Source organism: Peromyscus californicus, unplaced genomic scaffold, assembly GCF_007827085.1.
Source record: "Peromyscus californicus insignis strain IS unplaced genomic scaffold, ASM782708v3 Scaffold_4__1_contigs__length_199733344, whole genome shotgun sequence".
Taxonomy (NCBI): domain Eukaryota; kingdom Metazoa; phylum Chordata; class Mammalia; order Rodentia; family Cricetidae; genus Peromyscus; species Peromyscus californicus.
Window position 1 is genome coordinate 190813189 of NW_026294562.1, and position 15710 is coordinate 190828898.

The following is a 15710-nucleotide window of genomic DNA, read 5'->3' on the forward strand; positions in this document are numbered from 1 at the left end:
ATAATAATTAATGGTTTGCAAATGTTTACTTTAATCCTCCTTACGTTTAGCCTCAGTATTTCAGCATCTATGTCAAATTTTCAGCAGAAAAAAAAGGACAAGCACTGTGTAGTAATCAGAATGGCATCAAGAGGACATTGCTCACTTTCCTGGAAATAATATAGTACAGTGGTAACAGTCAATTTTCTTTTTATATTAAATACCAGAAACATTTTCTGCAAGGAGAAAAATTCACTGTATGCATGGTATGCATGTCAGAAACCCTTGAGGAATTAACAAAATGTCACACAAAAACTGAAAAGAAAAAACATAAAGAAGGAGGCTAGAAAGAGCTTCCTATTGTGGCAGTCTGTTTCATTTCACTAGTTACAAGGCAGTAGATATGGGCCCACTTGACTGTGTTACCGCTGTGTATCAGAAATGATGACAGTTAGGTCAGACCCACCTGTCTACTTCCTGTGGACCACTCTATCACGTCTTCATATAAATGGAGCTGTTGACCATGTGGAAAATACGGACTAAATTCTCCTATTTTCACCTTAAGTCCCAATCCATTTGGGAAATTCCAAATCTGGAGAATGTCATACTCTGCCTGCAGGTTTTCTCTCTGGTTCATATTCACTTTTTCTCCAACAGGATTAGTGAAGTGAGTCTTCCTCAGAAAGGAGTGAAGCTGAAAGAGAGGCAGCATTCTATATTGTGTGTGTCCTTCCTTGATGTCAGAAAACATATCCTGATTTCTTCTTAAAAGCAACGTTAATGAAGGTGTCCAGGGGAGAAGTACAATAAAAGTAAGGGGATAAATAAAAGTATCATAACCTTCCTAGAATTTAAATTCTTTCAGAGGAAACTACCAAAAAGAAACACAGACATACATATAGATACTAAACATTGATATGAAAAATACACACACACAGAGTGAGAGAGAGACACATGGACAGAGAGAGAGTTTCACATCCATAGAGACATGAATACATCACACAGCTACGTACAATATACACATGCTTATATATGCGTGCCAGACACACACATGAAAATACAGTCATAAACAGGCACATGAATCCAAATAGACACACAGAAACAGAAACCTGCCTACAGGCTCACACACAAATGCACACTTTTATAGAAAAATACACACAAGGAGACATACACAGATTGAAACACCCATAGAGAGAGACATTCTCATAGACAAATTTATCCTCACATCCAAAGACAAATTGACAAAGAGACAGACAGACACAAAAAAACACAGATACACATATGTGCAAGCAATATGCAAAATAGACAAATAGTCACATGCAGACACATATAATGTAAAACACACACACACAGGAAGTTATACATAGAAACAAACTCCCATACAGAAAGACGCTGACATGAGCCAAAATTATGCTCAGTTCCACAAACAGATAGATATGCAGATATATGTGCAAGAAACACATATATACACAGCAACACAGATATACACATAGATACAGAAACATACTCCCATCCACAATGGGAACAATCCATTCACACACATGTATACAAATGTATGTTCTGAAATGAATTATAGCACTGTTTCCTGTGAAATTACTCTCAAAGTGCCAAAGACGTTCCCCAGAGCCTACAGTGGGGCAGAATCTATTGAGAACACTTGTAAAAACCATCTGATACACTGATTACCACATATTTCACAACTGATGAAGTAGGGCTCTTCTTCTCATGGAGAGGATTAATGAGGAAGGACTGTTGTTTCCAGTGATAGAGCAGGGGCGATACTCTGCAAGATCATCACTGATATTCCTTGATAAACTGTTTTCTACTCCATTGTTTTGCATTAAGATTTATACCAACTTATAGATTACATCCTTACCAGGAAAATATTTCAGAAGTATTTCTATTTTATTAAATATTTATAATATTTATAAAGTAAATCAGGGCATCTGACAGACTGTAAGGCGATGGTATTGATGACACAACATTTCATCCAATAGAAGACACACTACCTTCAAGCAGTTAGCATAGTGTCCTTTCCCATCATCCACTTGTTGAAGAAGCATCTCATGAACAGCATGGGCCACAGTATATACAGCATTATATATGTCATAACTGTCATCACTAAAAGCCATGTCAAAAGTCTGTCCCATTAGCCATTGCAATGAGGCATTGGATGAACAATTCTTCAGTGTCTCCCACTTAGAAGTTGAGACCTCACAGTTAAAGTTCATCCATCCCAGCCTTGTGAGGTATTCATCTGAGCATTTCAGAGGGTTCAGTGTCTGGACAAATGTTTTAAAACCAGAAATCTCAGAATGGTGGTGTGCAAAAGCTAGTGTCCCATGGGATGAGTCAAGGGTGAAGTCTTTCTTACTTGTAGTGACATCCCACTGTGAGGTGGTCACCCATATTCTCTGTATACCCAGGGATTCCCACATTCTAAAGCACACAGCTAGAGTACTGTCTGTGTCACCATAAATGATAACAACATTTGTGGATGATGTCATGACTTGGTTATAATATACTTCAGCTCTTGACATGTATAAATCCATCTTGACTGGGATCATGCTCACAAAGGCAAAGCAGACTATTTTTTTTTCCATCTCTCTTCTCAAATGTGATAGAAATTGGGTACCCTGATCATTGTCTAAGATGGCCAGTCCTATCCAGTTCCAATTGAAGTGAAGCATCAAAGAAACCATGGCCAGCGGTAGGGCTGTGTCCTTGGGGGCCATCTGATACAGATAGGGAAATTTTTCATGATCACTCAGGATGGTATGGAAAGGTCCATAGGTAAGTTGGAGGACCTGGGACACAGTGGGAAGCATGAGGTAGCATGTACTCCTAAGAACTTGTAAACAAACTTTCCACAAAGGGTTCCATAAAATCCTCTTACCTGTTACTTCTTTCCTCATCTCAATTTCAAAAAAGGAAATGAAGCCCCATCAAGTCTCTGAAAAGCACCCTTGAACCACATTGTCTGACATAAGTGTGAGGCTAGTATCCTCCTCACACTCTTCTTAGCATCTGGGAGTGGTACCAACAGAGTCAAGATTTCACCCACACCCAAAACGTCTCACCTTTTGAGATCTGTAGGGGTCCAGGCTTGTCCCAACCATCGCAGATATTTCCCAGATTGGTCCTGTCAGCATCACTATACACGTAGTCTCTTCATTACAATTATAATTAGGGAGAAATTCTTGCTTTTCTTCAAATAAAGGCATAAGACTGTATAATTCTGACACAGTCTTACAACCACCTTCAGAGAATTTAAATATGAATGACATATTTGGCAAAAGATCAGGGTTCCTATTGACTTCATCCAGGGAAAAAGCCAAGGCCAATGGAAAGTGTTTGTTTTCAGTTGGTGTTCTGTAAAAGGGTATGGTGTTTATTACAGACAGAGATTTACAGATAATACTTTGTAGTCAATAGAAGGACCAACCTGAACTGGATGGTATTCCCAACCACCCCTTAATAATACTGAAACAACTGTCCTGTGCTTTGTGGATTGATGTGGGATGTTCTGTATGGCAAATGTTTTGCTCTGATTGGTCAATAAATAAAACACTGATTGGCCAGTGGCTAGGCAGGAAGTATAGGTGGGACTAACAGAGAGGAGAAAAGAAAGAACAGGAAGGCAGAAGGAGACACTGCCAGCCACCACGATGACAAAGAACATGTGATGATGCCGGTAAGCCACAAGCCATGTGGCAAGGTATAGATTTATAGGAATGAATTAATTTAAGCTGTAAGAACAGTTAGCAAGAAGCCTGCCACGGCCATACACTTTGTAAGCAATATAAGTCTCTGTGTTTACTTGGTTGGGTCTGACAGCTGTGGGACTGTCGGGTGACAAAGATTTGTCCTGACTGTGGGCCAGGCAGGAAAACTCTAGCTACAGAGGATGGAATGACATAAGAAGCTGGAAGCTTACAAAAGCTTTTAAATTCATGAGGGTACATCTCCCATAAATAGCATGAGCCATTGACATCTACCACAAGAGTAGTGTCAATTTCTGCTTTGGGAGTGCTTACATAGCAGATAAAGCCAAAGACACAGGCTTAATCAAACAGCAATCCTAATCGTGTCCTCATTTTCGAATTATCAAGCAATATGAAAAACACATGTAATGTGTGAATCCATGAGACTATGATATTTTCTTATGATAGTCACTAAATTGTCTAAGGCAGTCAAATAATGTCTTATGAACACATAATAGTTTGTACAGCATGTGGCTCTTGTGCTTATAATTTTTTATAATCAGTGGGCAATCTAGTTAACATATACCCTCATATCCACTTTGTCTTGTTCTTTTGGTTTTCTGGTTTATTTAGTGCAGATGTAAAATCTTTCCTTTAGAGATTTATTTTTAATTTAATCTAACTACCAGAGATGTATTTGGTAAAGATATATGTCACTATTCACCTGTATGTATGGACAGGACTAATGCTTACATAGGCCATAGTGAGGAATGGATTATATGCTTTTGAATGATACTTTGTTCTAGAGCAGACTGGCCTCAAATGTACACGGATAAACCTTCTCTAGGTCCTGAGTGCAGAGATTAAGGGCATTTACTACCTCCCCAGTATTGTTCACCTATTTTATGTTTACCTAGGCAAGCCATATATTCACATATATTCACACTTGTTATATCTGATCAACATGTTTTTTCTAGAAAACATCTCATGACTGTCTTTCCACTTACACTAACACAGAATCAGCATCCTACTGAAATTTGTATATGCCAGTATTAAATCTTTGTAAAATAGAAGACTATAAAGTGTAAAATGTATGAAAAATGTTTATGAGGGTATTTTTGTAATACAAAATGAGTAACAAGTCAGTTGTGAGTGAACAATACCAATTTGTGTTTCTGTTATATGGGAAGAATAATAACTTATGTTTCTTTATACTCATTTCATATCAACTGACCAATAAATATCAAACATACTCCTTCATTCTGAATGATTCACTCAGAGTTAAATACAATCTCATTTCCACTTCAAAACTGTACCACTGTGTTTTTTATGTATAAAAATAGAAATTTACCTGTACATTTTAAAAATAAAAATAATTTTAGTATATTCTTTATTGTAACACAGAAAAAGGTCATTGAAAATTTCAGTATCACACAACAGGAATTTGAGACTAGAACTTGTGAAGCTCAAACACTAACTCCTGCACACTAAACATTCAGAAACCCCAAGTACCTGAGCCTTTAGAGTGGCCCAGTGAACTGAAGTGCTGTGTTTGATAACAGCCATCAACAATCTACAAAATGAAATGTGTATTATGCCCAGTTTGGCAAAATACGCAGATATATTTACCAAAATTACCAAAAGCAAACATAAGAGGTAATTGGGATGTAAGTGTCAGAGAATAAAAAACTTAGATACAAAGAGAGAAGACACATGCTTTTTAAATAATGGCAAAGATGTGCAAGTAGGTACCTTCTCTAACCCTGTTCTCGAGTGTTGCCAAGTATCCCATGCCACAGCTGTCACTCTGGCAAGTGACAAGAGAAGTGACAGACTCACTTTTCAAAGAATGCAATCATATCATATACAGTTCACACATTCCTCCTTTACTAAAGAGAGAGTGAAGAACTGGACTTTGAAATTAAAGGCCAGGGGTTGTTCATGTATGTAAGTGAAGCATGGAGGAATAGGAAAACATGATGTTCACAATGAACATGTCTCCTACTTCTGTTCTCGATGAGGCTTCAGAAGACATAGTGTAACCACATTCAGAACATCAGAAATAGGAACTGTATATCTGTGTGAAAATTCTCTGCAGCTAAATGTGCCACAAATATTAGTTGTCCTAGCACATGCATTAGGACCTACACACTGATGGAAGGACCATCAGCTGACTCTACTCTATGGCTGTTTACTTGTATCCACTTAGGATGATACTAATTGATATAAAATGGTGATCCATTTGATAAGTCATCACTTGCTCCTGTGCTATGGAAACTTTGAAGAGGAGGGCTATATGTGATAGAACAAGGTAGAGCATTTGTTCTTAACTCAGCTTCCAGCCATATAAGATGGAGATGTAACTGGGAGAAAAACAAGAAACACTCTGGACAAAATAAAATTAGAAAAATAGCATTGAGTCTCTAAAAGAATTTTGGGTTGTTTATTGATGGGCAGGTTGGGAAAATAGGGGAGAAGATTCAAAGCTTTGCTCTGATCCACTTCTTCTAGCCCTCATAAAATATTCATGGTAACGTTTTAGACTACATACAAAAGAATATTCAAAACATTGATGAAATACTCTTTTTCCATTGGTCATGGCACTGCTGCCAGGGAGAAGACACAACCTGCACCACGTCTCCATCCTTCTCTTCTTTCTGCTTTCTTCTCCAGGAGCATCTGTGATGAATGAAACTGGACACAAGAAGTGGAATACTCGCGAGCAAGAAGAGGAAAGTCAAAATGAACATATTTGTCCAGCTGTATGCCTGATCAGTACCAATTCTGACATGCCATGCAGATAAGCACATCAAATGGGCAGTCATGTATGCCCATCTGCTTTTCTGTCTGTGGATGAAGAAGAGACACCTGTGCATTTATGAGGCTTTTTGTTTTTGCTTATGTTTCCTCACTGCTTGAGCAATCTCTGACACTCTCTTCTCTTCATCTGATATCGTCAGTCCACGTGATTAAATTTGGTTGATAAATATATATGAGGAGAGTTCACGCAGTTTCATGACATCACTCCTCTTTGTGGTAATTAATGCCCCTGGCAGGATGCCATCTTGGGAAAATTTGGACCATGACTGCCTCAACAACCCATTAATGTTAATGCCTTAAATGGGTTGTCATGGAATTTAATCGATGATCCACAGTGAGACATGCATTATTATTTCAGGAGGACTACTCAAAAAGTCAGAATTCGTAGTTACACACTGGGCATTGTATCACAAAGTTCTTGTCAGGGTAAAGCAGCTTATTTGTAGCAATTGATTTCCACGGAACATGTACAGTGAGGCCTATGCTACAAAAATGACAGGTACAGAATATTTACTAAATCCTGTGTTTCTACTCTCTTGAGAACCAGTAATCAGGCCACATTCAGAAATTTCCTGAATTCTGCTGTTCCAAAACTATCCAGCTCATCAAAGAATCACAGTTCATTTTTTACATTAAATGTTGATTTTTAAATATTCAACAAGATCCAGAGAAAACACCAGACCACTGTTCCTCATTTCATATATTATATAAGACATAGCATTTCTCCTCCTCCCAATCAAACATTATTAATGAAAAGACAAGCTGAATATTTATTTCTAAAACATGATATTCCTCCATGATCCTCAGTTCTCACAAATCAATACTTTTCAAAAATCAGTTTCATCTTCTTTATCTTTGATTTCCTACATTGTTTTTGCTCATTTTACAATCCAGTAGTGGCTGCAAAGAAGACTATTTTGAGTATCTGATGAGCAAATAGAAACTGGGATGTGACTTCCTTACACCATTTTCCTAGTCATCTACTTAGTCTGCATTCTAGAACATGTACTGCCCGTGTGAGAGTATTCTGATGAGCATGGAATGATGAGCCTCTTTCAGTGGACATGGACTGCAGGGAAAGTAGGAATATATGGGTCAAGTCTTTGCTGTGTGTGGTGATAGGTCTTATTTAGTACTTGAGATGGGGCAAATGGGACTACTGTCCTCTTCTAGATCTTATTGTACATTCAAATAGAAATATTTAAAATGTACATGACCTCTGGTCCTAGGATGAGCTATCGTCCTAAGATGTGGATATGGAGGAATGTGAAGGGAAGATTCTTTCATATGAAGAGAGAGAAAATTCACCTTTCTTAAAGGGTGCAAATTAAAATTCCAGTGGTCCAGATTCAGGATTGTGTCCAATTTTGTTTTTGGTGTAATAATGATTTTTAATTAATATACATCATAAATGCTTTTATTGTGGCCATTAACACATGTGTGGCATGTCGTTTGTTGGTATTTGCCCCTCTATCACCCACATCTATTGCTCATGTAAATACTGATTTCATTTCTTACTTAGAACACGTTTTTTCACTTTGTGATTATGAGTGCTTGTTTAATTTATGAGATGTGTGATATTTTCTTCATACTTACTTCATGTAGTATACCAATACCAATTTCTTCAGGCCTTTTGTTCTCAAATAATACCTCTCCTACCTTCTTCATACAATCATGTGTGTATATATGCACACCCAAATAGAGATGCACACTGACACATCTATAATCTGTGAAAAATCTGAATCTCCAGAGTCTGTCTCTTTAGTTAACACAACATCCTTCTCCATCCTCAATTCCTGCTAATGACATAATCTACTTATTTCAAATTGGGGACAACTCCACTATGTATATATAAATCTTTTGAGACTTTCATCTAAATTTGTGTATGCCTAAGAGCATTCTGCACCCAGTAATCATATTTGTTAATTTTCATCACTGGTTTAATCATTTATGAATTGCATATAAGCTATTTATTTAATGTTCTCTAAAATCAATGTATATGGTATAGTTTAAAATCACTTGGCCAGATGGTAGTAGCATACTCCTTTAAACACAGCACTCTGGAGGCAGAGGCAAGTGGATCTCTGTGAGTTCAAGGCCAGCCTGTTCTATAGCATGAGGTTCAGGACAGATAGGACTGTTACACAAAGAAACCCTCTCTCAAAAAGGCAAAAAAAGAAATCACTGTGTATATATTTAATTGTGCTAATAAATGAAATCAAACATTTCAAATTCTATGAATAAATAGGAAATAGCAATAATGAATCTTTGTTTATATGAAATAAAAACAAAATTTTATAGGAAGTATTTTCTTTATTTCCTCTTCTGTTAAGGGGCATCAAAGGTTGATTCCATATCTTCTGTATTCTGAATAATGCTGAAATAAACATGGACAGACAAGTGTCTATGTACTATGCAGATTTATCTACTTTCAGAATGTTCCATAGAGGGTTTAGATGGACCTTAAGATATTGCTGCATTTACTGACTGAATTAGATGTATGTACTTACCACAATGAGGACCTTAGTTTTTGCTCATACTAAAAACAAAAAAAACATGCTCATTAATTTATTTGGTCTTTTTTTTGTGGGGGGGTTTCTGAGACAGCGTTTCTCTGTGTAGCTTTGCACCTTTCCTGGAACTCCCTCTGTAGACAAGGTTGGCCTCGAATTCATAGAGATCCACCTGACTCTGCCTCCCGAGTGCTGGGATTAAATGTGTGCATCACCACTGCCCAGCTTGGTCTTTTTTTCAGCTATTCATTCTCACTGTAAAGTGGGATACCTCAACTGTGGTTTTCCATTATTATAGCTAAAACATTCAAATGTGCTTTCACACTCATGTTGTCTTATATAATTTTAAAAAGTAAAGTAAAAAAATATGGGTTTTAAAGAATTCAGCATTACTAATTTTAGCGTTGGCCATGTACTTGCTGTAAATCGCATTCATCATGTTGAGGCAGGTCCCTTACATCCCTATTCTGTTCAGGACTTTTATGATGAAATGGTGTTGGGTTTAGTCATCTAATGAGATGATCATGTGTTCTTTCCTTTTTTCATTTTGTTTATATGGTTGATACCTTAGTAGGTTTCCACCTATTGAACCATCCCTGCATCTCTGGGATGATCATTTTGATGAGATATTGAACTAGGTTTACAGGTATTTTTTTGAGTCTTTCTGCATTGATGTTCACCAGGAAAATTGCTCTGCCATTCTCTCCTTATTAGGCTCACCCGTGGTTTGGTGATCAGGGTAACTCTATCTCATAATATGAATTAGGTAATATTGATTTTGTTTCTGTCTTGTAGAATAATTTTAAATGAATTTATGTTAACTCATCTTTGAAAATCTAGTTCAATTTTGCACTAAAACTCTATGACTGTGGGCTTCCTCCTCCCCTTGGAAGACATATATTGACTTCTTCTATTTCAGTAGGATTTATATATCCATTTAAATTGTATATCTGATATTGTGTTAAGTTTGAAACGGAGATCTACCGAGAAAATTATCCATTTATTTTAGATTTTCCAGTTTGGTGGAGTATATGCTGTAAAAGTATGTTCCTATGATTCTCTAGATTTCCTTGGTGTCTACTGTTTGCACCCCTGTCATTTGTCATTTATTTTTTAATCTGATAATTCTCTGTCTTTCTTTTAGTTAGACCAGACAAGGATTTGTTTATCCTGCTAACTTTTCCTGAAAATCAGCTCTTCAATACATTTATTTTTTTTATTTTTTTCACTTTGATGCTATTTTATTGATTTCAAACATAAATATGATTATATATTTTTTCTTTTCTCCTCTGGGTTAACATTACTTCCTTCTTTGTAAGAGACTTTAGGCATGTTGTAAAGTTGTTAGTGTCAGATCTTTTCAGTATTTTTATGTAGACAATTAGTGCTATGAACTTTTTCCTCTTAGTACCACCTTTTTCTTGAGTCTCACAATTATGGGTATGCAGTATATTCATTTTCACTGAAGTCTAGGATGTCATATGTTTTATTTGTCCCAATGTACTTTTCATTCACTAGAGAGTTACTCAGTTTCCATGAATTTGTGAGAATTCTGGTTTTCCATCCATTCTGTCAGGGTGTATCTTTCTATTAGTGAATTGAGACCATTGATAGTAAGAGATATCAATGACCAACGGTTGCTGATTCCTGATATTTTGTTGGTGCTGTGTGTGTGTGTGTGTGTGTGTGTGTGTGTGTGTGTGTGTGTGTTTCTTATTTTATTTCTGGTCTGAGATTATTTGTACCTTGTGTTTTCATGAAAGTAATTAAATCCTTTGGTTGGTGGTTTTATTCTAGAAACTTCTTTATGCCCGTATTTGTAGAAACATATTATTTATATTTTGAATTATCATGGAATATCTTATGTTCTCCATCTATAGAAACTGAATCCTTTGCTGGATATAGTAGCCTGACTGCCCTCTCTGTTCTCTTAGAGTCTACAGCACATCAGTCTTGGCTTTTCTGACATTTAGAGTCTCCCTTTGCAAGTCAGTACTGTCTGTATATGTTATTTGGTATTTTCCCCTTTTGCTTCTAATATGCTTTCTTTGTTTTGTATGTTTGGTTTTTTATTATTATGTGCTTAGGGAAGTTTCTCTTCTGGTTCTAATGTTGGTTTTCTGTATGCTTCTTGTACTTGAGAGGAATCTCTTATTGTAGGTTAAAAATTTCTTCTGATTTTGTTGGAAATATTTTTCTGGGCCTTTACTCTGCTTTTTTTTCATTTAGATTGGTTTTTTATAGTGTCCCAAATTTTCTCAGTGTTTTAGTTGGTAGTTTTTTTCAGATATAATATTTTCTTTGACCAATGTTTCCATTTCTTCTACCATATCTTCAATGCCTAAGATTCTGTTTTTCATCTCTTCCTTTTTTTGTAGAATCTTGCATCTGTAGTTCCTATTCAAATTCCTAAGTTTTTTATTTCCACAATGTATGTTTTCTTTATTATTTCTCTTTTCATTTTTATGTTGTTAACAGTTATATTATTTTCCTTCACCTCTGTATTTGTATATTCTTGATTTATTTATTTGGGTTCCTTCACTTCCTCAAATTTCTCTTTCTGTTTTCCTGGGTTTCTTTGTCATGTTTATTCGTTTCCTCTTCGTAGATCTGTATCAACTTTATATAGTTTGTTTTAAGGTACTTTTCATGGGCTTCATCTATCTTGAAATATTTAGAAACCATTGTGGTAGCATAACTGGGCTCTAGTTGGAGATTTATCTCACTTGCCTTTATAGATTGTTTTTATGCTTGCTTCTGGGCGTCTTAGTCTAGAAGGTATATAGATAAGGGTGCCAATTTCTAGATTTTATCTTTTTAGGTGAGTGTTTTGTTCCTTGGTTTCTCTTTCCACTCTAGATGTTTGGGAAGAAAGATGGCAGTGTGCTAGTTGTTTTTCTGACTTGCTCAGTCTGTTATGTTCACATGGAATGACTGCTTGTGTTGGAGGCCAGAATACTGGGATAAATTGGGGGAAAGAAATTTGGACGAGAAAAGTCTTTGTCATCTCTTGGGTAGAGGGCCCAAGAGGAAACTCGAGACAAAAACAAGTTTTCAACAATGTTGCAAGAACCAGACCTGGGTGATTGGATGTCAGGAGCAGTATGAGAGTTGTGGGTCTGCTTTCAACCCACTTGTTGCTCTAGGAGAAGCAGCCCTTGGTTATCTGGGCATGCCACATGATGTTGGGGGCTGATAAAATGTAACAAGTTGGGGTTTGGAGCTTATAAGTGAAAGATCTTTGGGGTCCCTAGTTAATAAGGGCAGCAGACCTGGCTCCCAGAGGTGTTCTGTTGCTTGGGCTGAGTCTGGGCAATTGGATATAAGGAAACTGTGAGAAAAAAAAGGTTTATGGGAAGCCTTGCTGGTATTCCTGAAGGTGTGGACCCTGCTGGATTTGGGTGCTGTGATACAGCAGTGTGTGGTGAAAACAATGTTAGAAGGGGAATATCTGTGGGATTCAAAGGAAATGGGAAGAGTCGGGTTGTGAAGGCTGCCACAGGAGATCTGTTGCAAAGCTTATGACCAGAATTGGGTTGGATCTGGAAGAAAGAAGAGAAGTCTGTAGGTAGTCTACATTGATTTCTGGCAGCCATGGCCTATTGGTTAATGGAGAATTTTTCTAACCTTCTTTCTATACTTTGGATATTAGCTTCTGTCAGTTGTGGAGTTGATAAAACATTTTCTTTTTTGTAATCTACATTTTTGTCAGAATAACAGTGTTATTTACCTCAGAGAAGCTTTTAAGATTCCTAAGGTCCAATACATGAATTGTTGATCTTAGTGCCCTCCATATAATCATTCTGTGCAAAAAGTCATCTCTTGTGCCAGTGATTTCAAGGCTATACCCCACTTCTTCCTCTATAACGTTTAGTGTATCTGGATTTATTTAGAGGTTTAATTCATTTGTACTAGACTTTGTAAAGGTTATTAAAGATGGATCTATCTGCATTCTTCTACATATAGACATTCAGCTTGATCAGCACTATTTGTTGAAAATGTTTAATTTCATTCCTGTTTGTATTCTGACTCTGTAGCTGAAGTTTTCCTGTGTCCTTCCTGGTCTGCAGCCACTCAGACACAAGTAAACACACAGTGGTGTATATTAATTAAAACTCCTCAGCTATTATCTCAGCCCTCCACTGACTAGCTTTAACACTTAAACTCAGCCCATTTCTGTTCATCTATGTGTGGCTACATTTTCCATGGCTTTACCTATGTGCCATTACATGCTGTTCCTAGAACTGTGGACTTGTCTTCTGACTCAGCCTTTCTCTTCCCAGAATTCTCATCTTTTCCTCACCCCACCTATACTTCCTGCCTGGCTACTGGTCAATCAGCATTTTATTTATCAACCAATCAGAGCAACACATAATTCACAGCATAGAGAACAACATTCCACAGCACTTCCAATTTACTGTCTAATCAAAAATGAAGGTTTTAACTTTAATATAGTAAAATCACATATAACAAAACAATTATCGAGCAAGAATTACAGTTATAATATCTAGTTTATTTGTATTTGGCAAAATTAAAGAAAATATTCTATTTATCCTATATTTGTAAGTCTAAGGATTCATATCTAACTTACCTTTATTCATAAACAAGGAAAATTATAATTACAACTATCAAGTCTTCAACTACATCAAAGAACTCAGAAGGATATAATATTACCTAAGTAAATAGGAAAGGCATTGTAAGCAACTTCCAAAAATCTAGAATGACAGAGACAGCCGGATGCCTGGACAGTCATCCAAAGTTCCTGTGTAACTTTAGGTCATCCTTCTTTGACACATAGCCTAGAGTCTCTCAGTCACTTCTCTCTGTGTCCTGTAGAATTTCTGGCAATTTCTTCTGTGAAGCAGGAACCTGAAGGACCATCTTGCCTTGCAAAGTTTAGTGGTCACCTTTCCATGGATCTTACATGTCCAGTTATTCATTTCCTCAAGCAGTCCAGGCAAGAGCAATTTCTTGCCCAAATGGCTATTTTTGCGAAGAAGAAGATAAACTTTGTATGGAATGTCTTCAATGCCCATCTTCCTCTTTGAAATAAATCAGTATTGTCAGGAGCAGACTTGTCTCATTGTCCAGAAAGTCTAAGTTTTTAAAACTTTTAAATGCCATATTCTGTAGGCCTTTGAAATGTTTGGAGATTACCCACATAATTGAATTATATCCATGTATACCTAGAAAACTTAACATGACTATAAATTTGGCTGTCATAGAAGACTAATTATTAATCTGTATTTCTTAATTATCTATTACAATTTTAAATGAGCTGTGCAAACCTAATACCTTAAACAAGAATAGAAATATATGTACAGTCTAACAAAATTGACTTTAAATTTGTATCAATAAACTAAAATCTATAGCAATTTAAAACAAGTTGCTCTCTAAAAGTAAGTTTAATAACCTATCCTTTCATCCTATCACATCTATATCAAATCCCTCCTTTTTACTTTTAGAAAGATATTGACTATGACCAATAACAATATGTAACCAATCTCTAGCAAAGACAAATTTCCATGATCCATTTTGGGTAAATGTGGGCATAGTGATCGAGGCTACTTCCTGCTGTTTGAGGGCACTGTATTCTTATGGTGATCCTGAGAAAATTAAGAATTACAGTCAAGTACTGACTGGAATAGTCTGTGACATTGTATTCTCTGAGCCAGTTGTCTTGAAGCTGATCTGGATGTTGGAACATCTGGGGACCTTTCAGGGGGTCTTCCTTGATCAAACTATATTAGGCTGGAAGCAATCCATAGGTTCTCATCTTCTGTGAAAACGAAAACAGAACTTCTTTTCCAAAGCAACATATCCTTAAACACAAATTTTGAAATAAAGGCACCTTTGAAATATACATATTGATTTAACTGAGCAGCATTTATAATCAAATGTCTTTCTGCAGTTAAAAATCCCAAAGACAATACACTCCACATTCTCTGTGTAATTAATATCCATGTTTACATGCCTTATTTTTTATACTAGCTTTACTATCTCTCTAAAGACTTTAATTTTTAAAACTATTTCTTTGTATAACTGTCTCTATTCATTTTCTTTTCTCTTCCAAGCCTGTGTACATTTTTACACACATTTTAAACAGTTTGGAGTTCTAGTTCATCTGAATCTGTCTTATTGTGAATCTGTAATCTTTCTCTAACCAGGAGAGATTTTAAATTGTTAAACTGCATGGCTAGTACAGAAAGCATCAGCCTTGGTTACTGACTCCACCCACCTCAGCTTCCAAATATGCCATGGATGCCATGTTCTCTGCTGACTCTGTGAGGCAGTGGGTCCATGTCTCCATCCAGCAACGTGTAGCCCAGAAAACTCTTCTTTTTTTGTACTAGCAAAAGCTAAATCCCCATGCAGCATACTGCTTGGATTGGAGATGCTTCTGTGTACCACAACAGGAATCTGCCATACTGTTTCAACCCTCAAGTATTGTGTGTTTAGAAGCTCTTTTTAAACTCTTTTAGGCCTTATGGAAATTTGAGGGTCCCATGTTGGTATGTCCAATGCAGTTGGATGATTTCTCCAGTCTTGTTAGGTTTCCTGTAGTCCTGTGGCCCACTGATAAAATAGTCACTCAGAAACTTATATTAACTAAAACTGTTTGGCCATTAGCTCAGGCTTACTACTGACTAGCTTTTACACTTACACTCAGCCCATTTCTGTTCATCTATATATC

General features: G+C 36.6%; 1 protein-coding gene across 2 annotated transcripts in view; it reads right to left on the minus strand.

Annotated features, from left to right (window-relative positions):
* Positions 1-15710, minus strand: part of LOC128125394 (vomeronasal type-2 receptor 116-like) — a 49047-nt gene that overhangs the window by 18990 nt on the left and 14347 nt on the right. The window contains exons 2-4 of one of the 2 annotated variants that reach the window (XM_052762775.1): positions 3096-3351; positions 1989-2786; positions 446-673 (exon numbers count right to left, since the gene is read on the minus strand). In XM_052762775.1, coding sequence (XP_052618735.1) covers positions 446-673; positions 1989-2786; positions 3096-3351 — 1282 coding nt within the window. Of the gene's footprint in view, positions 1-445; positions 674-1988; positions 2787-3059; positions 3352-15710 lie in introns of both variants that reach the window. The other variant, XM_052762774.1, reaches the window with a different exon arrangement.